The sequence below is a fragment of the Lontra canadensis genome, unplaced genomic scaffold (genome assembly GCF_010015895.1).
Source record: "Lontra canadensis isolate GAN:19392208 unplaced genomic scaffold, GSC_riverotter_1.0 scaffold14, whole genome shotgun sequence".
Lineage (NCBI taxonomy): Eukaryota > Metazoa > Chordata > Mammalia > Carnivora > Mustelidae > Lontra > Lontra canadensis.
Window position 1 is genome coordinate 24,396,422 of NW_022631008.1, and position 25,358 is coordinate 24,421,779.

At 34.8% G+C, this 25,358-nt stretch overlaps 1 protein-coding gene across 3 annotated transcripts in view; it reads right to left on the reverse strand.

Moving 5' to 3' along the window:
- Positions 1–25,358, reverse strand: part of SEC63 (SEC63 homolog, protein translocation regulator) — a 71,938-nt gene that overhangs the window by 37,807 nt on the left and 8,773 nt on the right. For all 3 annotated transcript variants that reach the window (XM_032858257.1, XM_032858256.1, XM_032858258.1), the window contains exons 2-7: positions 16,743–16,842; positions 11,467–11,581; positions 9,822–9,934; positions 2,355–2,416; positions 1,694–1,752; positions 299–349 (exon numbers count right to left, since the gene is read on the reverse strand). In XM_032858257.1, coding sequence (XP_032714148.1) covers positions 299–349; positions 1,694–1,752; positions 2,355–2,416; positions 9,822–9,934; positions 11,467–11,581; positions 16,743–16,842 — 500 coding nt within the window. The remainder of the gene's footprint in view (positions 1–298; positions 350–1,693; positions 1,753–2,354; positions 2,417–9,821; positions 9,935–11,466; positions 11,582–16,742; positions 16,843–25,358) is intronic.

Here is a 25,358-nt window from a genome sequence, read left to right on the forward strand (position 1 = left end):
TTCCTAACAAAGAAATGAAGCTGAAGTTGATGAAGGTGATAAAGGAAGACATTCTAAACTCTAAATACACCTGTATTATTTCAGTTGTGTGTAACTTTTGTATCAGGAGGAGAGATACTTTAACATACTCAAATGGTATCACCTTTAGAAGACCTTTAAAGTTTAGCTGAATATAAGATTCTTAAAATTCAAGGATCCATGTATTATATTCTAATACAAATTGCAATCTTATAGGGAGACTCCAAAGCATGCCATCAATTCCCTTTCCAAAAATTGTTAATAAAGAATTAGAACTTACTACAACAACTGGAAGGATAACCATGAATGCTAATCCATATACAAGTAAAACCTAGAATTGAAAAGAAAATAATTATGGTTTTCACACGTCAATTGTAACATTTAAGAACACTTATTTTTAGGCCTATATGGGGGAGGCACTCTCAAAAGCACTCCTCACATATTATTTTATTTAATCCTTATTTTCAAACTCAGTGAGAAAGGTACCATTATTATCTCCCTTTTGCAAATAGAGAACTTGCAGCACACACAGGTTACATGACTTGCCGCAGGTTACATAGCCACTAAGTGGTGGAGCGAGGAGCGGAATCCAGACATTTCGACTCTAAAAATGTATGCTTTTATCTACTATAATAAATTATCTTTTAATCTGCTGAGTAGATAACACCATCAAACCAGCTTTATAAATGATATTGTCCATCCAGATACTTACAAATGCACACCTTAGCAAGTAGTTAGTGTCTTAGAAATAAATAATAGAAGCCTGGTTCCCATCAAGGAGCAACTTCATAATGTTCTGTTGACAAGTAATTTCTATCTATTGGTCTTAGATTTTTCTACTACTACTTGATCCCAAATCAGTTAGCTAACTATCTTTCTCTTCTCCAGTATTCCCACAGTAATTCTAAGCATGACAGACTCTTCTATATACAAAACCATTTATCCCTGAAGATGATGAATGCTTGTCAGCCATGAAATAACATTAAACAGCCATTTTTCTAAACAAATTACAGACTATATGAATTTTGTTTTTTATTGCTTCAAAGACAGCCCCTAATTGTTTTTAAGAAATGTGAAATAGGGAAACATCTATTCTTAGTTTATCTTAGTTTAAGATGTTTTAGAGTTATAGCATTATCACTGATTAAAATCTGATAGCCTGGGGTGCCTGGGTGGCTCAGCTGGTTGAGTCTGCTTCAGATTCTTTCTCCCTCCCCCTCTGCCTCTCCTCTCTCTCTCTCCCATGTAAATAAAATCTTAAAAAAAAAAGAAACTCTGATATCCTACTGCCTCCCTAAGTACCATAGGGGATATATATAGCATTAATTTAGTATATGTTAACATTATAATTTAGCTTGGATAAATGTGAAATGAAGGATAATTTCAATTTTGAGTACTATTTAGGATACCATATAAAACCATAGTTCTCCAAACCAAGGATAAGACCTGACCTGAAACTGCTCCAAAAGAAATCACAACTGAGGTTTTAAAACTACATTTAAAACACACTGCCCGTACAACAACCGAATGAGAACCAATTCTTTTTTCTATCATGTAAAAAGTTTTCACAGTACAGTTACATTAAAAACAGCACATCAGTATTTTGTTATAGCTCTCTTTATATTACTAAGATATATCTAACACATGATAATGTGTCTTATTTACATGCACTCACCAAAATTGAATTTTTCTGGTCGACAATCCAAGCTGGCAAGGCAATTCCAAAGCTTGTGGCTAAAATAGAAAGAGTTATTTTAGAAGAATCTCCACTTTCAGTTTTATTATTTAGTTATATCCTGAAATTCTGCCTCCCAACTCCCCCCACCCCAAAAAAAGCTTTGAGAAAGATTATATAATGTGTGTTCCCATTACATAAAAGTTCATGGATTTTTCAGGGAGGGGGAGAGAAAATCAACCAAAGTACATGAATTCCTCCTTAGTAAATCTAAATTCCTGGGTATGCAAACACTATGAATATACAAGAAAATGTTTAAAGTCAATAAAGAAAAACAGATTGTTTTCAGCCAACTTTTATCAACTGCTAGCTGGAAATTCTGAATAATTACAGTGATTACTCGTCTCATCAATCCAATCTAAGTTCTATCTTTCAAACTGGTTGCTAGAAAGAAAAATAAAAATTAGCTAAAGAGAACTCATTTACATATCTATTTAACTCCTTGAGTTATAATTTTCTTAATCACAAACTAAAAAGATCAAAATATTCCTTTCAATCTATTAATATTTCCATTTTATACATATATATATACACATACACACACATAAACACACACACACACGCCATATCACCAGTAATTTTTAATTATTATTTACCACACCTTGAGGGCCATCTGGATTTCCAAACTCTTCCCAATTTTTCCGCGACTCTTCATCAGTTAAACTATCATTAAAAGAATAAAACTGCAAAATTAGAAAGCCATTATCTGGAAAGTACTCATATATACAAACTCTATTAGCTAACCAACTCATTTCTTATAGATATTAATTTTAGAAAATCAAGAAAAGCCTCTCTGAAATCAGCAAAAAAAGAGAGGAAAGCAAGGAGTTCTACATTTAAGCAAATGAGAACTACTGAGCCTTCACAGAAATTCCTAGTTGGCCCATGGGTTCTCAAGTTTTGCCAGTTCAAGCTGGAAGATAAAACTTTAAAGGTTACTACATTTTTCTGAGAAGGCAGGGAGGATTATACGTGACTTTTTTCTTATATCCTTATATATTTTCCAAAATTTCTTCAGTGACCATTATTTATACTTTAATAATATGTACCTACTTATAAACTTAATAGAAATTGATAATAATCCCTCCAAAACTGGTACCACATTCTCAAAGGAAAAAATGAACACCTATAAAATTCCATTGCTATAGAAAAGGTCATTTGCATTATACCGAGGTCACAATTTTCTCCTAAAACAAATGCCAGAAGGACTTGGAAAATACCTGCTAAAGCAAGAGTTTCCTAACCCAGCAATATAAAAATGACAGAGTGATTTTTCGAACACGTAAAAAGAAATATAACTCTTGATCTGGGCTATGGCCAAGGCACAGAATGAAAGTGGTTTTATTCCAGGTCCCAAAATAGATGTTAAAAACACACTAAAAGAAAATTTCAGTTCCTTCAAAAACTTTACAATGTTGTTAAGCAGACAAGGCAGACACACACAAAATGATGAGTAACATCATTAGAAAGGCATTTTTTGAAGACCAAGTGGCAAAAGATTATGTTTATGTCCAAATCAAATTTTAACCTTTCCAGAAATACACACATAGGATAGAATGTAGTTTTCTATTCAACAAGAGAGAAAATACAGAAGTACCTTTAAAAAAAATAGCAAAAATTTTCAGTGACTTCAATTTTTATTCTCTAAACCATAATTTCTATTTTTTATTATTTTTTTAAGTAAGCTCTATACCCAACGTGGGGCTTGCACACTCTACCGTCTCAGCCAGCCAGGTGCCCCTAATTTTTTTTTTAAAAGATTTTATTTATTTATTTGACAGACAGAGATCACAAGTAGGCAGAGAGGCAGGTAGAGAGAGGAAGGGTAGCAGGCTCCCTGCTGAGCAGAGAGCCCAATGTGGGGCTCTATCCCAGGACCCTGGGATCATGACCTGAGCCAAAGGCAGAGGCTTTAACCCACTGAGCCACCCAGGCGCCCCCTAATTTTTTTTTAATTGAAGTAGAATTAACACATAATACTGCATTAGTTTCAGATGTACAAAATAGAGATTGACAAATTTAACAGATATGCTATGTTTACAAGTGTGACTACCATCTTTTGCTACACAATGCCATTATGATACCATTGACTATGTTCCCTATGACTTATTTTTAAAAATCCCCTTTTATTCCCATGACTTATTTTTTCTGTAAATCTGTATCTCCTACTCCCCTTTACCCAATTTGCCTATCCCCCCATCCCTGCCCCTTCTGGCAACCTCAGTTTGTTCTCTGTATTAATGGGTCTGTTTCTGCTCTTCGGTTATTTGTTTTGTTTTCTAAGTTCCACATATAAGTGAAATCATATGGTATGTCTTTCTCTGCCTTATTTCATTTAGCATAATACCCTCTAGGTACATCCATGTTGTTACAAATGGCACAATCACATCCTTTTTTATGGATGAATAATAGTCGTGTGTGTGTGTGTGTGTGTGTGTGTGTATGTATACCACATCTTCCTTATCCACTCATCCATCAATGGACACTTGGGTTGTTTCCATATCTTGGCTATTATAATTAATACAGAAATAAACATAGGGGTGCATGTATCTTTTTGAATCAATGTCTTTGCTTTCTTTAGGTAAAAACTCAACAGTGGAATTACTGGCTCATACGGTATTTCTATTTTTAATGTTTTGAGGAACCTCCACACTATTTTCCATGGTGGCTATACCAATTTACATTTCCACCAACAGTGCATAGAAATTGCCACATCCTTGCCAACACTTATTTTTCTTTTTGATTATAGCCATTTTGACAGATGAAAGGTGATAACTTGTGATTTTGATTTGCTTTTCCCTGATTAGTGCTGTTGAGCATCTTTTCATGTGTTTATTGACCATCTATATGTCTTCTTTGGAAAAATGTCTATTAAGGTCTTCTGCCCTTCTTTTAATTGTATTGTTGGTTTTCTGGTGTTGCATTATGTAAATTCTTTATATATTTTGTACATTAACCCCTTATTGAATATATCTTTGCAAACATCTCCTATTCAGCAGGTTGCCTTTTAGTTTTACTGGTTTCCTCCACTGTGCAAAAGCTTTTTATTTTGGTGTAGTCCCAAAAGTTAATTTTTGCTTTTGTTTCCCTTGCCTTACAATCTTCTTTTAAATCTTTTTAAGTAGGCTCCACGCCGAATGTGGGGCTTTAACTCACAACCCTGAGATCAAGAGCTGCATGCTCTATTGACTGACTGAGCCTACCAGGCACCCCTGCCTTATGATTTTTATCTAGAAAAATGCCGCTATGGCGGATCTCAAAGAAATTACTGCCTATGTTCTTCTAGGTGTTTTATGATTTCAGGTCTCATAACTAGGTCTTCATAATCTATTTTGAGTTTATTTTTGTGTATGATGTAAGAAAGTGGTCCAGTTCAATTCTTTTGCATATAACTGTCCAGTTTTCCCAGCATCATTTTTGAAGAGACTGACTTTCCCCATTATATATTTTTGCCTCCTTTGTAATAGATTAATTGACCATATAAATGCAGATTTATTTCTGGGCTCTCTATTCTGTTCCACTGATCTGTGTTCTATTTTTGTTCTATTTTATACAGTTTAGTTACTATAACTTTGTAGTATATCTTAAAACTGGAACTGTTATACTTCCAGCTTTTTCTTCAAGATTGCTTTGGCTATTTGAGGTCTCTTGTGGTTCCATATAATTTTAGAATTATTCTAGTTCTGTGAAAAATGCTATTGGTATTTTGATAGGGGTTATATGGGATTTGCAGATTGCTCTGGGTAATACAGACATTTTAAGAATATTAATTCTTCAATCCATGAGCACTGAATATCTTTCCATTTATTTGTATCATCTTTAATTTCTTTCATTAAGTGTTTTATACAGAGTACAGAGGTCTTTCACCTCCTTAAGTTTATTTCTAGGTATTTTATTCTTTTTAATGCGATTATAAATGAAATTGTTTTTTCTTAAATTCTCCTTCTGCTATTTCATTATTAGTGCATAAAAATGCAACCAATTTCTAGGTATTAATATTGTATTCTACAACTTTAGTGAATCTATTTATTACTTTTAGAAGTTTTTTGGTGGTCTTTAGGGTTTTCTGTGTATAGTATCATGCCATCTGCAAAAGGTCACAGTCTAACTCTTTCCTTACCAGTATGGATGTCTTTTACTTATTTATTTTTTCTTGTCTGACTGCTTTGGCTAGCACTTCCAGTACTATGTTGAATAGAAGTGGTCAGAGTAGAGATCCTTGTCTTAGCTCAGTTTTTCACCACTGAATATGATGTCAGCTGTGGGTTTTTCATATATGGCCTTTATTATGTTGAGGTATATTCCCTCTAAGCGTTTAGGGAGAGTTTTATCATAAAACAGATGTTGAATTTTACAAAATGTTTTTTCTGAACCTATTGAGATGATCATCTGATTTTTATTCCTCCTTCTATTAATGTGGTATATCACCCTGACTGATTTAGCAAATACTGAGACATCCCTGCATCTCCAGAATAAATCCTACTTAATTGTGGTGAATGATCCTTTTAACGTTATTGAATGTGACTTGGTAATATTTTGTTGAGGATTTCTGCACCTATGTTCATCAAGGATTGAAAATATTTTAAACTTACAATTTGGTCATTTATGAAAACAAGTACATTGACATCTTCAGTCCCCTTTTAACTTTAACTCCACTTATACCATTTGACCTAAGTCCACAGAAAAATACAGAAGCCAACAAAAAGCACTGAGGAGAGGTTGCAAGTTTGTAAGAAGGGGTGCTTATAGTGGCTCTTTTTTGCTAAGGGAGGGATATTTCTCAAAAAATTTTGCCTCGGTTTCCCTGTACAACTGTCCACTTACCCAGGGCTTTTGCTATTATTTTTCTTCTAATCAGATTCTTTTCCAAAAAATAATTATCTGCTCTACCTTTCTGATGATGGCAGCATAATAAACTGCTCTGTTCTTCATACAAGACCCTCAGATTTTGCAAAATAAAGTATAGCTCACATCATAAAAGCACTTGATTTTTTTCAAACTGCACACACAGCTAATTGCCATTCCAATAATTCACTCATTAAGCTAACTTTGTACAACTGTTGTGTGACAGGCACCATGCTCCATACTCAATCAAATTAAAGGAACTATATCATAAACTTTTTTAAGAAAGCAACGTTTTTGGCTATTCATTAGTGCTTCAGTATAACACCATTCCTAAAACCTAAAGTACTTAGAAGTCATGTAATTCTAGGGGTGCCTGGGAGGCTCAGATGGTTAAGCATCTGCCTTCTCTCAGGTCATGATCTCTAGATCCTGGGATCAAGCCCCCTGTAGGGCTCCCTGCTCAGTGGGGAGTCTGCCTCTCTCCTTGTTTGTGCTGGCTCTCTTGCTCCCTATCCCTCAAATGAATAAATAAAAAATCTTTTAAAAAAGTCATGTCATTACGGGGCGCCTGGGTGGCTCAGTGGTTGAAGCCTCTGCCTTCGGCTCCGGTCATGGTCTCAGGGTCCTGGGATCGAGTCCCGCATCGGGCTCTCTGCTCAGCAGGGAGCCTGCCTCCTCCTCCTGTCTCTCTCTGCCTGCCTCTCTGCCTACTTGTGGTCTGTCAAATAAATAAAAAGAATCTTTAAAAAAAAAAAAAGTCATGTCATTTTAGTATAATTCATATATAATGAGCTTAAACAAAACCAATGATGTTAACAAAATTTTTAAAAATTCAATTGAGTATAAAGTTTCCTAAACATGATTATATCCCTTAACTTTGCAGGTGGGAGGTTGTGTCATAGATTCTATTAGAAATCTGACAAAAATCTCTAACCTTCTGGCCCTGGAAAATTGCATAGTTACAAATACACATAAATTCTGTATATAGTTTCAGGGACCCCAGATCTTATATCCTGATCTAGAGAATGTTTTCGCTAAATTATAGGTGAATGACCCCGAGCTCACTACATAAAGCTAAGTTACGTATTCATACATAGGAACACATGAAAACATGTGTTTAAAAAAATTGAGCTTTAAAGTAACATCTACATTTTCCACTTGTTATAAAGTAGCTTAAACATGGGCTTTTTACCCAATACCAAATCCCAACTATATCCAAAAGAAACCAGAAACTATGAACCAGAAAATCCAACAGTTTGTCTAACTCTTCAAAAATAACCAGACCTCCTTTCCTTTAAGTTAGAAACCAGTATGAAGCAATAGGAATGACCCAGCTTGTTATTATAATGGGCAAATAAGGGAAGAGAAAATATCCTGACTAGCCAAAGCAAATTCTATAAAAACTTTGCAGTTCAAAGCCTGTAAATGCATTCCAAAGGCTGCCTGAGTTATACTTAGGCTGCTAGGGCTATGCATAAAATGGGAACTTCAATCAGCGAGAACTTATATTTATCTAATCCATTTATACCTACACAAGTTACAAGATCTCAAAGTTCTGGGTCCCATAATCATTTTACTCCTTCATGTGTCTGATGGACCATCAACTATTTAATACATTTTACTTAAAAAACATTTTTTTAAAAGATTTTATTTATTTGACGGAAAGAGACAGCGATAGAGGGAACACAAGCAGGGGGAGTGGGAGAGGGAGAAGCAGACTTCCCACTGAGCAAGAAGCCCGATGCGGGGCTCCATCCCAGGACTCTCGAATCATGACCTGAGCTGAAGGCAGACGCTTAATGACTGAGTCACCTAGGAGCCCCTACTTAAAAAAACATTCTAAAGCTTGATCATACAATTAAGTTAAAACCAAAGGCCATATATTATTCTTTTGTACTTTTTAGGATAGAGACCATACAAGATAAAGAGTCAGATTTCCAGTAACCTGAGAATAAAATCATGAACTTAAGAACATTACAATACCTGAAAACTGAGGGGGGGGGGAATCAAAAGCACTAAAATTAAAACTACCAATTAAACAATCTTAGCTATCTTCAGTTTTTCTCAAATTACCTGAAGACAGCAACTAAGCACTGAAACACTTGTGCAATGAAAGTAAATGCTTGGAGAAGACACAATGAAAAAAGGGGGAGACACCAACTGAAAGACAGCAATCTGGAGAACATCTGCTATGCAGAAAACAAAATGTAGTACATGCTTCAGGAAGTTCCTGAAGACACTGCTTTATCACAGAATAATATATATATAACAAGCAACTCACAAAAGAGAGGAAAGGAGACACAGTCAATATACTTCATTAAGCACAAAATGAACATTTCCCAAACTTCTGTAAGTCATATACCAGTTGCACTTGCTATCACATCTGAGTATCCTATTTACTTCTTTTTTTTTAAGATTTTATTTATTGATTTGACATAGAGACAGAGACCATGCAGAAGCAGGGGAAGTGACAGGCAAAGGAAGAGGGTGAAGCAGGCTCCCTCTTGATCCCAGGACCATGCAATCATGATCTGAGCCAAAGACAGATGCTTTACCTACTGAGCCACCCAGGCGCCCTTCCTATTATTTACTTTTATTTTTAAAATCAGCACAAAATTATACATCACTGAGTTCTCTAAAAATAGGCAACATCTTGTCTGTATTTTACTCTTTAATTTAACATAGGAGCTGAATGGGGACATGCCTATGAGTCTTGAAGAATCCAGCTAACGTTTATCTCTTGTCATATTAACACTCAAGGAAAAACTACCTATAATTTTATATACTCTACCTTGTTTCCCAAAAATTAAACTAGTCTTCAGATAACTTAGTAAGACAAGCTACTTTTCCAAAATAAGAGAAATAGAGCTTGTCTAAAAAAAGGCTAGAAATGAAAACAAGGTATAAATATATCCTCTTCTAATGAGAATGCTTTGAAAATTAATTAACATTATCATGTACTACTTAGGTACTCTCATTGTACCTAATACTTAGGTAATAATGTTAATTAATTTCCTAAGCATATACTTAATTTAACCAACTTCCCAGGGCAAAAGCACTACTCTAAGATACTTAGAATTCAAGTTTAGTTAAATTAGCAGTTTAGGGTTGTCAGGCAGTTCCATAAATAAGACTCAACATATAAGGTCAGTATTTAAAAGCATATGACAACTATTTTTTTTAACCACTCCTAAAAATGTGTAATGGGTCCTATGATACTTACGCTGCATAAGCTTTTGCTATCCTCATGAACATAACTTCATCACCTCCTTTATCTGGATGATATTTAAGTGACAGCAAACGATACTGTTTCTTAATCTCTGCTACTGTTGCCCCCTAAAAAGAAAGCTTTGTTTAAGTAAAAATAAGCACAATGCTGTAAAAACATAATTCATCCCATTCTGAACTTTAAACATAAACTATTCAACATTTTCAGAAAGAGAAAATGTTTTCTTCCTATATGCTGTCCCATGTTTCATACCATGTATTTTTTAAATAAAAATATACTTATTTTGTCTAATGTTTATTTTATTGAGCACCCACTAGGTGTTGTGTGGTATACTAGGCACCAATGATTTAAGAATAAAACCACACAATGTCATATTAAAATAAAAGGATAGTAGCATTTAAATGATCACAGTAAATTAAGTCTGTCAAGAAATTCTCAAATCAAAGGTTAACTTCTTTTCTAAGAAATAATCAGAAGAATATCTAGTTTCATTTGTTTACAAATATTTTAATATTAAACACTCAAGAAGTTTACCTTAGCTGTTTCCTAATTAGACTCAATTTCTATTAATAAATTTTTCATATTGATTTTTATGGCATTAAATTGCCCCCCCAAATCTTTTAATCTTAAAAAAAATCTCTCCTGATGACCATAATCATCACAAAAAGAAAAATAGATGATATGATGCAAATTCGGCTTTTACAAAACAGAAAACTAGAAGACATGTTTTGTATTGGTATTACATGAATACCTGGATATCTACTGAGCAAATACTAGAAGTAAAGAAAGTGGTTTGGGGAAAAAATGGAAAGAGCACTAGATTCAGTTTGACTCCAGACAAGACACAAATTTTCCAGGCCTCATTTTCTCCACTGGAAAAAAAGGCTAGATGGTCTCCAGCATTCATTTCAGTTCTAACTTTCCACTGATAAAAGACTAATTTTCTATTGGGACCCATCTTAATCAAGTTCAATCAAGAGATTACCTAGGGAGTATATCCAAGGTTAACCTCAATTTCCACTAACGATGAAACCAGTTCTTTGTAAGACATAAAGACTTAACACACTGCTTTAGTGTCAACTAACACAGGATCATGATATTTTTACCCTCCAACTAACATAAATGAACCTCCTGGTTTTAACTTTGCATTAAACCAATCTTATAAAAGTCTTTTAAAAATATCCTAACTTCTCATCTCATCTTCCAATATTCTTTTTTTTTTTTTTAAAGATTTTATTTATTTATTTGACAGAGAGAGATCACAAGTAGACAGAGAGGCAGGCAGAGAGAGAGAGAGAGAGAGGGAAGCAGGCTCCCTGCTGAGCAGAGAGCCCGACGCGGGGCTTGATCCTAGGACTCTGAGATCATGACCTGAGCCAAAGGCAGCGGCTTAACCCACTGAGCCACCCAGGCGCCCATCATCTTCCAATATTCTTATATTTAGCAATTTAAAACCAAGCCTTATAGGATGGAAATTAACATCTGTAGCTTAAAAAACATATATACATTAGAATAACAATGGATTACATATCCAAAGTCTGATTTCTTTAAGCATAACCCAATTCCTTTTAGGATATGGGCTTACAGTATTTTCACAGGGTCAATAAACTATTGTGCATTGTATAAAAATACTACTTACAGGATCCAAATTTAATACTTCATAAGGATTGTATTCTTGATATTCTCGGTCTGTTTTGGAAACTTTGTATGCAAGGAATAAGAACAATGCCCATCCTGCAAGCAGAACTATTTTCCTGTTTGGGAAAAAGATAGGTAAAGTATAAATAAATATACCTATATGGTTTTCCTTTAAGAGTCTATAAAAACATGACCAAACAAGGCTATAAAACAATCTAAAGTGTCTTACATCGCTATGATATTGATTCAGTTCCATAATCTCTGAGTTGTAAATTCCTATCACAACCTGACTTTTTACTCTGAATTCTCTAGAACCCAGCAGTCTGCATCTAGAATCTTGCATGTAATATTCCTTCATTACTATTTGCAGAATTTTATGTATAGAACTTAATTCAATTTATTAACTTATTGGTCTCATATTAGATCAAAATATACTAAGTATTCAGTAAACCATTTATGTAATTAAAAAAAAAAAACAAGAGCTGTTCTTAACCTAATAATTAGACTTTAAGTAAGATAAACTGCAAAAAATAATGGGTCAATTGTGCAATGAAGAATGAATAGCCTTGTTTATAACAGTAAAACTTAAGAAACAAATTAAATATCCATTTATATGGAACCAATTAAATAAACCATTTATAGGAGACTAATAAACCAAGACACAGCCAAATCATTAGCCAATACAGATATAAAAAGATGTAAACAGTAGGATAAAAAGGGATATAACAGAATACAGAAGTTGAAAAAAAACCTAACTCCTTTTCTCCAGTATGTTCTGTTTAGTAAAAATATTTAAAAGACTGATACTATTAATGTTGGAGAGGCTGAAAAAAAGGAACACTCATACCCTTTACACTCTGAAGGACTACCTGGCAATAAGGTATCAAAACCCTAAAGAAGTATACAAACCCTTTTAACTATTTCAAGAAATTTAGAAGGAAATAACTAGAATTAAGCATATAAAGTATAAAAAGCTGATTACAGATATAGAACAGAAATAATACACTGAATACACAGAAATAATAACAGAAAACACACCAGAGATGCCCATCAGTAGAGTAGTAAACAAATAAATTAATGGTATAGTAATAAAGTGAAATACCACCTAGCCAATAAAAACGATATCTGCTGTGGAAGATTATCTACCTTGTTAAATAAAAACAAGAAAATCAGCTTTCAAAGATATATGTATAATATGCTATTTTTAATAAATAAAAGTTTATTAAAAATATTAAAGGAAAATGATCTTAATAGTGGCTATATTTCAGTGATGAAATTGAGTAATTTTTTTTTATACTCTTTATATCACAATTTGTTATGCTAAGGAGGAATTGTTAAACAAACACATAAAATGAATCTTATGAACCTAATCAAACAAAATTAGAGAGACCTTTTTTCAAAGACAGAAAATGTTACATGTGTTTAAGCTCATTTGGTCAAAACCTAGTTTAAATATGTTTATTTGGAATGAGCCTTCAGGAACAAGTTCCAATCCACCTACTGACCTTTATCACCCAAATTAAGAAAACAAAAACCAAAAACCCCACTCCCAAAGTTCCCTAAGCTTTTCCTACCAACATGCTTTTGCTCTTCAATCTTTCCACCTAGAATTCCCATTCCCCATTTCTGCTCACCCAAACTATTCATCCTTCAAGACTCACCTCAAAGCAATCCTTACCCTTGTCAAAGTGATCAATGGGGAAACCAGAGTTACTCACAAAGAAGCAGAAACCATGACTTTTCTCCTCCAACTCACTGCAAGCTCCATGAGCACGTAGACAGGATCTTACTGAATTTTTTACTAACTTACTGAAATTCTGACTAACTGCTTAAACGAAGTTGGCATTCAGATACAAATTTCTTTCCATCTGGCCAAAATAACGTTCTAATCCTTATTAAGTACCTAATACTGCAAACTGCTTTCCATACTACCCATTTCCCCAAAGGGAAAAGAATCCCTACCTAGAACACTCTCGCTTTTTCCTAGCTATCTAGGGAGAGGTACTTAAGAACATAGTCTCTGGAACAAATCTACCTGAAGTCAAATCCCAGCTTTATCACTTATTAACTTAGAGATCTTCGGAAGTTGCTTTGTCCTTTACAATTCAGTTTCTAATTTTTAGGATGGGTTTAAGAATTAAAAGAGACTAGGTATGTAAAGCACCTAGAAGGTACCTCACAGATAGTAAACAATCGATTCCTGTTAGCTGTTCTCAGTATGTCTTACCCAAACCTCACTCAGAGAAGCTTCCTGTCCCAAGACAGAAAGCCCTTCCTCTGCTCTGTCATGGCACCCTTGCCCCCTCTGCCAGAGCCCTACTAAACTCTATTATCATTACTTGTTTACTTGCTGGTTTCTCCCACAACTGTTAAGTTGCTGAACCACATCTATTTGTTAATCACAATATATCAGTTCCTGGTATAATAGGCACACAATGACTACTTATTGAATGAATAATGAAAATAATTTACATGGTAATTTTTAACTCAAACCCAAAGTCTGCCTTACCTTCGATATGCTACAGAACATGTGAATATCTATAAGTTAATAATTCCACATTTTGTTTTGCCAGTGCCCCAAAGGCTAAGAAAGCTCAGAAAACAAAGATAAAAGTAAAACTGAAAATCACTAAAACAAGACTTAAAAGCAAACAAGGGTAGAAGGGAGAGGAAATCAAAACACCTAGGATGGGGAACCCTCCTACACTGTTGGTGGGAATGCAAACTGGTGCAACCACTCTGGAAAACAGCATGGAGGTTCCTCAAAATGTTGAAAATAGAACTACCCTATGACCCAGCAATTGCACTACTGGGTATTTACCCTAAAGATACAAACGTAGTGATCCAAAGGGGCACGTGCACCCGAATGTTTATAGCAGCAATGTCTACAATAGCCAAACTATGGAAAGAACCTAGATGTCCATCAACAGATGAATGGATAAAGAAGATGTGGTATATATACACAATGGAATACTATGCGGCCATCAAAAGAAATGAAATCTTGCCATTTGCGATGACGTGGATGGAACTAGAGGGTATCATGCTTAGCGAAATAAGTCAATCGGAGAAAGACAACTCTCATATGATCTCCCTGATATGAGGGAGAGGAGATGCAACATGGGGGGTTAAGGGGGTAGGAGAAGAGTAAATGATACAAGATGGGATTGGGAGGGAGACAAATCATAACTGACTCTTAATCTCACAAAACAAACGGAGGGTTGATGGGGGGAGGGGGGTTGGGGGGATGGGGTTATGGACATTGGGGAGGGTATGTGCTATGGTGAGTGCTGTGAAGTGTGTAAACCTGGCGATTCACAGACCTGTACCCCTGGGGATAAAAATATATTATATGTTTATAAAAAATAAAAATTAAAAAATAAATAAATATTTAAAAAAACCCACCTAGGATGAACTATAACCCATGAGAGATGCTCCACATGTTGCACCTGGCTCTCTAAGAAGGAAGGGAGGATTAGAGAAGCTCATACCAGAAGCCCCCAGGCTGATGAAAACTAACCACCAATAAAATCACACTTTAATTTCCTGAAAGCTAAAGCAAAGGTGGAAACAGAATGGATTTCATCATGATCTACACCCAATTTTTTAAAAACATATTTAGGTCCTGTGAAAAGATAAGCATTTTTCCCTACATAAAGTGTCAGTGATCAACTTTGTGAAGTCTTGCGCTTTTTCTTTAAAAGTCAACTTCCAGGGGCACCTGGGTGGCTCAGTGGGCTAAAGCCTCTGCCTTCAGCTCAGGTCATGATCCCAGGGTCCTGGGATGGAGCCCCGCATCAGGCTCCCTGCTCAGCAGGGAGCCTGCTTCCCTTCCTCTCTCTCTGCCTGCCTCTTTGCCTACTTGTGATCTCTATCAAATAAATAAATAAAACCTTTAAAAAAAAAAAAAAAGTCAACTTCCAGAAATTAGAGCATTACACCATGACTGCTTAATTGTGAAACAATGCTTTAAGGTTGAGTAGCACAAAGATTTTGATGTTTCTGACCTTATCTAAATTGTTACCCAGTTATCTGTTTAATTCTTCCTCACTTACAAACATCCCTTAATCTGTGCTTCCATTTAAGTAAAGCAATTTACTAATCACTGAACAGAACTTCAGAGTTGGGTTTTTTCCATGAAAAACTGGGGTTCAGATACCCATAAAGTATTGATCAAAACCCAAAAAGGAAGAGATTGGGAGGCCAAAAATATTTGCCTTGCTACCTCCTGAAACTATAATTTAAAATGAGAAGCAAAAGCAACGAATAAACACTGAACATAAAATACTCTTCTAAAAACTAATTTTGCCTTTTAGTTTCACACCAATGAAGAAGTCTTAACACCAAAACTAAAATTTCCCTCCCTCTGCAGAGGAACTAAACTAAGCAAAGTAAAACCTTACAAAGAAAAACCATTTAAACACCTTGAAGTTACACAGATAAGTTGAAATTATCATTATTTAAGCCCAGATTAAAAAATAAATGGTTCTACTTTTACTAACTTCCTCTGCTAGTTCTTCCCCTATCTACTGGATGGACAGATATAAGTAATTTATAAGATACAATCCTCCAAAAATGGCAACTCTTTCATCTATCAGATTCACCTGTTACTGCAAAATTGATGACTCAGGATGAAAACCCAAAGCCTAGGCTCTAAACCAGCATACCCCATAGCCTTATAAAGTCAAACAGGCCTGCTCTAATTAAACATGCTAATGGCCTGTTTAATCAAACTGGCCTGCCAAAATAAAAGGTCCTGCTCTACCACTTCTAGCTCCAGGACCCTGGTCAAGTTACCTCATCTTCCTTTTAATTTCTTCATCTGACAAAACAGCAAAAACATATACTCTGAAGTTAATAATAAAATTATGAGATAACACACAAAGCCCCAGCACAGCATCTAGCATACAGTATGTGCTCAATAAACTTTAAATATCACTACAAAAAATGCAAACTTGATTATGTCACCTCCCTGCTTTTGATAATCTTTTAAAGATTCCCCCATAGTCTTTAAGGCAAAATCCAAATCCTGACAAGATGCACAGGTCTTCCTTCAAGGTTTGACTTCCCCTTCTCCCTTCCTTCCCAAGTCAGTACATTCTCTCTCCTTTGAACTTCTAAATCACTCTGTTTAGAAAGCTCCCAAATTCACACCCTACCCCCACCTAATGCTACAATTTCTTTAAACATATGTTTTATTCATCACTATATCCATATTTTATGTGTTACCTAGCAAAGAATAAGCACTATGTACTTTTTTTATTGAAATCAATTACTTACTTTACTGTAGGAATAATATTTGGCTGAGGTTTTAATAACCGTAAACGATACCACATACATCTTCCATATACTTTTCTGATATTCTTTAATCGAATTTGCTCTGTCAAAAAAAAAAAAAATAAGGTGGTAAGTTAAAGCATTTGTCACACTGAAGGCAAAACCACTTAATACCATACTAACCTTTATTACCATGCTAAAATTTTACTGGAGTATAAAATACTACCTACTCAAATAATCTTTAAGAAAAACTGACCATATTGGTTAATTTTTCTGCCACTCAGAACAAATGATCAATCTGGAAAATGTTGTTCAACTACCAGGCAACCATTTTCATGCATGACTTAAATAATTTCTAATTAAAAAATGCAAAAACTGAATTGAACCCAAAATATTTAGTCACATAATCAGCAATTTCTGAGAAATGCTCCCTTCCTTTCCCTTTTACTACAGAAGGCACAAAAAGTATAAAATAGTTGAAACATGCAGCTTATTAAGGAAGCTAAAGAGAAATAGTATTGTTCAATTATGAGAATAATTATGTTAAATGAGAGAAGTCACTCAAACCCATAAGAAGTTAAATTAGGTTCATATAGGAGTTAAAGAAACAGCATTATTTTAGTAGCCAGGAAAAATCTTCAATTCAATTAAAGAGACATTAAACCAAAGCCAAAATATCATGTATTGTTTTACTAAACTCACTATCATCACTTGAATAACTTTCCCAAGTATAAAAAAATTAAGTTTTAAAATAAAAATGTACCTTTTCATGAAGATGGCATATAGAAAAGCAAAGGAAAAAACCCTCCCCCTCCCAAAGCTGAAGCCAAAATAAAGGCTTGGAAGGCCAAGAAGGCAATGCTGAAAGGCAACCACAGCCACCAAAAAAAAAAAAAAAAAGTAAGACAAAAGAAAGAAATCTGTGTGTCACCCACCTTCTGGTAGCCCAAGACACTCCAAAGGCAGCCCAAATATTTTCCTTGGAAGAGCAAGAAGCTTGACCACTATGCCATCAAGTTCCCCCTGAGCAATGAGTCAGCCACGAAGATGATGGAAGACAACAATAATTGTTGTGTTCACTATGGATGTCAAGGCCAACAAGCACCAGATCAAACAGATTATGAAGAACCTCTATGACATTGTTAAGGGCCAAGGTCAACACCCTGATCAGGCCTGATGGGAGAAGAAGACATGTGGTCCACTGGCTCCGGACTATAATGCTTTGGTTGTTGCCAACAAAACTGAGATCGTCTACACTGAATCCAGCTGGCTAATACTAAATGGAAATTTTTCCACAATACTAGAAACTACAAAACTGGAGTTCTTAAATGAGATGATAAGTAAAAGAACTTTGCATATAACAGAATGCTCCAAAGCCACCATGCAAGAAGTCCAACTACCCTGTTACCACCATGCTTTGAGGAAAGCATCCACATAGGACAGGTATGTGGCAGGAGGTATCAGAAGCAGGTGTGAAGTGGGATCCATAAATGGGAAGGGGTGGCAACAGCAAAGGAGACCGGTATTACACAGGGGGACTGATCAAATAAATTAACACATAAAAGATAACTGGAGTCAAGTTTTTCACCATCAGAGAAGGGAGTTACACATATGAAAAAATCAAAAATAAGAATATATCATGGGGTACTGAATAGGAACTAAAGATATCAGTATGAACTAATATCTTTCAATATAGAAATACAGATGTATTCTATACATATATATTCCCTAACACTATTAAGGGAGCCTAGGAGCAGTGGGTAAGATCAAGAGCAGTGAGCATATTAATATCCAGATCTAGTTTCTAAATACCATTCTCCAATAATAGGAACAAGGGGTCCAAGTGTCTTTCCACAAAATACTATAAAAGGGAAAGGAATAACTTTACAGTGGGAAAATACGGTAGGCTGAACAACTGTCACCCAAAACGTCCATATCCTAATACCTTGAACCGGTGAATACATTATCTTACATAGCAAAAAAGACTTTACAAAGCCAACTAAATTAAGATGACATGGGGAGATGTATCCTACATTAACTGGATGGGCACAATATAATCACAGGGGTCCTTATAAGGAGGAGGCAGGAAGGTTAAAGACAAAGGTGATACGAAAATGGGAGCAGATGTTGGAGTGATGTCCTCTGAAGATGGAGGGAGGAGTCATAAGCCAATAACACAGGCTGTCTCTAGAAGCTAGAAAAGGCAAGAAAAAAGACTCAACTCTAGAGCCTCCAGGAAGAACCAGTTCTACCAACCCCATAACTAGAACAGTGAAAGTGATTTTGGACTTCCAGCCTCCTGAACTGTAAGAGAATAAATTTGTGTTGCAATAAGTCATTAAGGTAGAAATTTGTTACAGAAGCAATCGGAAACTAATATGGAAAGCCTGGTAGACATTATCTTAATCAGATGATCAGCGAACACCAACAGCATTGGGACAAAATGCAATCATATACCATCTGATCGAATGTATTAAGAGACACAAAGAATCAGTTTTGTAAAATTCCTGCCTAAGATATATAACCTGAATCTAATCATGAAAAAACACCAGACAACCCAAATTCAGGTTCATTCTACAAAATAATTGGCCTATAATCTTCAAAGTCAAAAAGCTGAAGAACTGTTCCAGACTGAAGGAGATTAAAGAAAGATGTTAATTAAATGTCATGTGTGATTCTGAACTGGATCTTCTGCTATAAAGAACTTCACTGAGACAAAACTTAAATAGGGTCTGAGAATGAAGTGGCAATGTTAATGTTTTTATTCTCATGGTTAAATTATGGACACTTTTGAAAATATCACTGGTGACTTTTTAATCTGTATTTCATTAAATTAAGCCTCCACAGTCTCCCATTTCAACTATAAAACCAAGGAAATGTTTGAAAAGGTTATAAAAACAATGCTGAATTTTCCATCAACCAGATGGCTTGATCGATTCAAAGGGATGATATTCTCCCAATCTCTGGCCCAAAAAAAGTACACATGATTTTCAGCCCCATAGTTTTTCACAGCGCGTACATGTACATTCTATGCCTCGCTCTTCCAGTCCAAAATGTAAAAGATCTTAATTTTTTAGGATAACACTGAAATCAATCAATAAGTACTACAAGCTATGGTTTACACAGTAACACACTGACATTTAGATTTCTAGCACAACTGAATATTCAAGGCACACATTCCAAATCTCTACATGAATGACCTCAAGTCAAAGTAAATATCACAAGTGAAGTCCTTCCAGTACGTTTTTTACAAGATATTTAGAATGTTAAAAAAAAAAAAAAAAGTTCATTTATAAACTTCTAGTTGTCATGGCTAGTAAAAATTATATTAATAACACCATTAACTTATAGTTTTTAAAGATATCATCCACATTTATAGAAAAGGGAAACTACAAAGTCATAAAACAACTCTGTGGTTTAAAAAACAATGTAACAACATATTATGATTGCTCTCAGCAGCTGAACATAAAGTTTTTATGTCTGTGGAAACAGTACAGGTTTGGGGGAAGGTTATTATGGTGGTGCTTCATAAGCTATACAATGTCTTAGCTAAAAGAGTCACAGCCACCTATCTGTCCATGCCAGAATGATCTGACAGGGTGTAGTATATCTCAGTGAACTCTTAGCACCATATTCCTAGAACCCAAAGAGCTGAAAGAATGCTAGCCAGAACTGAAGTTTTCAAACCTGTTTGCCTGATTATCAAAAAGAATTTTTAAAAATCATATTATCTACTTGTAGATTTCCAATTTGGCATCCCAAATTTTTTATAAGAAGTCTGAAGAGTTGCAAAAGATGTCATTTTTGACATGGAGTTAACATTTTAAAATAGAATAGTTCCATAACTTTTAAACACACCAATGCAATCTAAATACCTCAGCAATTTCATAGCCACCATCATACATTTACAAAATTTCATGAACAAACCAACCCTTTATTCTACTTCCCCCACGTAATTCTATCCTAATGTAGCATATTTTTATCCTGATAAGTCATTTCTTATAATACTGACAAATACCTCTTAAAATTAATTTTTTCTTCCCCGTGACTATTTTTTCCTAACATTTTATTTTGAAAATCTTCAAACCTTCAGAACAGTTGAAAGAATATTACAATGAACAATACCTTTCACCTAAATTCACCAAATGTTAACATTTTGCAACTCTCAGCCTTACCTCTAGTTTCCTTTTTCTCCTCCCACTCTTTTTTATCTGAACTATCTTCCTGTAAACTGCAAACATCAATAGGCTTCACCTCTAAATGCTTTAGCACATAGTGCCAAAGAACATAGTTAAGTTTATCATACTCAGGTTTGACATCTATAAACTTTTAGATGTTAATTTGATGCTACTTTTTTTGGTGCTATCAAGACAGCATAAATATTATATAAGTTGATAATTATTAAAATTAGATTAAAATATCTGCTATGCTGTCACTTATAAGCTTATAAATATCCCATAAATACCAAAACTTATTTTTAAAAGTGAAAAGTACATTTTGCCACTATTAGACAAAATAGCTTTATCTTCTAACTTAAGTATATTTTGTTAAAACTTGGAAGCTGCAGATTACCTTGAATCATTCAATTTACAGAAAATATCCCCTATATAACGAAATTGGCAAAGGCAGCCCTCACTGTTAAATCAATTAGACAAATCAAACTTGGTTAAAAAAAAAAAAAAGTATGACTCCATTTTTTCAGGTCAAATAAATATACAAATACATTGATATTTTGAAAATTTTAAAAATCACTGAGAAATAAATTTTAGAACATACCTTATAATACAGATGACTTAAATTAATAAAGCTAAATGATATAGAGAGGACATCATTTATTTAAAAGAAAAAAGTACAATATTTCTCTTTCCAAAATTCAGTGGCTATTAAAACTATTCCTAAATCCCTCAGGGGTCCAAGAAAATAGTACCAAGAGTCAAAAGGTTATATTCAATAATCCAAAAAGTCTAAAAGACATTATACATCAGTTTTCTAGCTGCCCAAAGTCTTTCTGCAGTTGGTTTAGAATTTATTACCTCACCATGATGATACTGGCTCACTCACCATTGGGACAATTTTGTTTTATTAATTTAAAAAAATAGGAAAACACATTTTACTATAATAGTGTGGCTTGGTTCCCAGAATGCTGCAAAAGAGGAAAGGCATGAAAATGATAATTTGTTAGTGAAAAACTGGTAATCACTGCTCTAGACCACCAAAACCATAGCTTCCCTAAATCATCCTAATCTCAAAGTACACTAAGAGAAACTAAAGCTGCTGTTATGATCTTAACTTGAATCTGAACAGGTAGCCAAAATGTGTCATTCTCAAGGCGAGGTCAGAACCAACCATCTGGATTTGGGACAGAGAGAGGGACTGACTAAACACGACACCACTGCCAGCACACACAATCACAGGTTACCTAAATTGAAAGGTTTCAGAAACTTGGGTTCATCTGCCACCTACACCAAAGAAAGAAACCTAGATAATTTATCAAATGCTGTACTGAAAGTAGGAAAAAAAAACAAAAAAAAGAATGTGTGTATGGTATGGAATGGTTGCTTACCCTCACGATCACAGAGCCGAGGGGGGCTCTGGTTCACTGCTGCCACGCATCATGAGAGTACTGTACCACATATCATCAGCCCAGAAAAAGACCAAATTCAAAATTCAAAGCACAGTTTCCACTGTGTGTATCAATTTCACACTTTATAGTCCAAAAATTTTAAGCTGAACCATTATAACCTGGGACAATCTGTATGCTATTTTATAGTATGTGACTTTTTAAATATGCAAATAAAATTTTTTAATTAAACATTTTAAGTAGAAAAGACATCGTCTGTAAAAGGATACATAAGCAAAGTGACCAAAAAACTATTTTCAACTCAATAAGAAACAGGAGAATATTGAGTCAAGATCTTGTCACTTCTCTGCTTAAAAACCTTCAATAGCTCCCCACTGAACTTTAAATAAACTCCAAGCTTCTCACCCTGGCTTACAGACATGCTTTGCATCCCAGCTCCCTCTCTGACTTTATCCCAGATTATTCTCCTGACCTGGCAAACTCCTGCCACTCTGGTCTTCTCTGTTCATGGAATATGCCCAACTTGTTTTTGCCTTAAAGGTTCTTGTACACACACAACTGTTCATCCATAGTAATAGGCCAAAAGAACAATTCAGATTTCTGAATGACTGGCTTCCTTACGTCACTTGGCTTGAAGGAACATTCTCAGGAAGACTTTCTCTGAAAATCCTACTTCTCTACACAGTATATAGCACTATCTAGTATTTTATTGTTTATATGTAGCATGTCGATCATCTCCCCCACACTAGGATGTAAGCTTCAAGAAAATAGAGATCCCATCTACATTGTTTACCCCACATTCCACTACTAACAACTGGCAAATAGTAGATGCCTAATAAATATTTGTTAAATACATGAATTTTCTCATTCAGACATTCCAATAGCCCTGGGGATATGTATGTACGTATTATACTTTAAAAAAGAATTGAGGCTCATAGAGGTTAAGTAACTTGCCTACAGTTACAAAGGGTACAAAGAATAACAACCATTAAAGAAGAGATAGAGGACAAGAAAAACAAAACTGAAAATAAACTATTCGGACTACACCAAAATAAAAAGCTTTTACACAGCAAAGAAAACCAACAAAAAGGAAATGCAACCTACTGAATGGAAGAAGACATCTGCAGTTGATATATCCAACAAGGGGTTATTATCCAAAATATAAAGAACTTACATAACTCAACACTTAAACTGTAATTCTCTTACAAAAAAATATAGGGATAAATTTTCATGACCTTGGATTCACCAATAGATTCTTAGATATGACAATAAAAGCAATAAAAGATAAAATAACTTGGACTTCATCAAAGTTAAAAACTTTTGTGCATCAAAGGACATAATCAAGAAAATGAAAAGACAGAAGATGTGGTATATATATACAATGGAATACTATGCAGCCATCATAAGAAATGAAATCTTGCCATTTGCGATGACGTGGATGGAACTAGAGGGTATTATGCTTAGTGAAGTAAGTCAATCGGAGAAAGACAACTATCATATGATCTCCCTGATATGAGGAAGTGGAGATGCAACAGGGGGGTTTGGGGGTGGGAAAAGAATAAATGAAACAAGATGGGATCAGGAGGGAGACAAAGCATAAGAGACTCTTAATCTCACAAAACAAACTGAGGGTTGGGGGGGGGAGGGAGGGAGAGGGTGGTGGGGTTATGGACATTGGGGAGGGTATGTGCTATGGTGAGTGCTGTGAAGTGTGTAAACCTGGTGATTCACAGACCTGTACCCCTGGGGCTAATAATACATTATATGTTAATAAAAAATAATAATAATAATAACTAAAGTTAAATTAAAAAAAAAAAAGAAAGTGAAAAGACAATCTACAGAATGGAAGAAAATATTTGCAAACCATGTATCTAATAAGGGATCATATCCAGAATATATGAAGAACACCTACAAGTCAACAAAAATAGATTAACAACTCTATTTAAAAATGGGCAAAGGATTTCAATGGACATTTCTCCAAAGAACATACACAAATGGCCAACAGACAAAAGTAATGATTACTCAACATCATTAGCCTCTAGGAAATGCAAATCAAAACCATAGTGAAATACCACTTCACCATATCTATTACAACGGCTATAATTCTTTAAAAATGAAAAATAAGGGTTGAAGAGGATATGCAGAAATTGGAACCCATGTATATATGCTGGTAGAAATGTAAATGTTGCAGCTACTGTGGCAAACAGTTCAAAAAGCTAAGGACCATATGACCTGCCAATTCTGCTCCTAGGAATATACCCAAAAGAACTGAAAACAAGGACTTAAACAGATACTATGGCAATGTTCACTACAGCATTATTCACAATAGACAAAGAGGGGAAACAATTCAAGTGTTCATCAACAGGTGAATAAAATGTGGCATAGTCATACAATGGAATATTATTCAGCAATAAAAATGAAGTTCGGATACATACTACAACATGGATGACTCCTGAAAACATTATGCCAAATGCAATAAGCTAGACACAAAAGGACAAGTATTGTATGATTCCACTTATATAAAATACCTAGAATAGGCAAATGTATAAAGAATAAGAGTTTTTCAGGGGCTGGAGGAAAGAAAGAATGGGGAGTTACAGGGCGCCTGGGTGGCTCAGTTGTTAAGCATATGCCTTCCACTCAGGTCATGATCCCAGAGTCCTGGAATCGAGCCTGGTGTCAAGCTCCCTGCTCAGCTCCCTCTCACTATCCTCTCTGTCAAATAAACAAAATCTTTTAAAAAAAATTTTTTTTAGATTTAAAAAAAAGGGGGGGAGTTACTGCTCAATAGGTAGAGTTTTTTTGGGGTGATGAAAAACATTGTAAATAGCAGTGATGGTTGCACAACATTGTAAATGTAATTGTTATTGAATTGTTCATCTAAAATGGCTAAAACTATAAACTTTATATTATATATACTTTACCAACATAATTTAAAAAAAAAAAGATTCCACATCAGTAATATCTCAAGTATGTCACTTATCTTCCTATTGCCACCATGACTGCTCAAACCCTCATTATCTCCTGTCTTTTTTTTT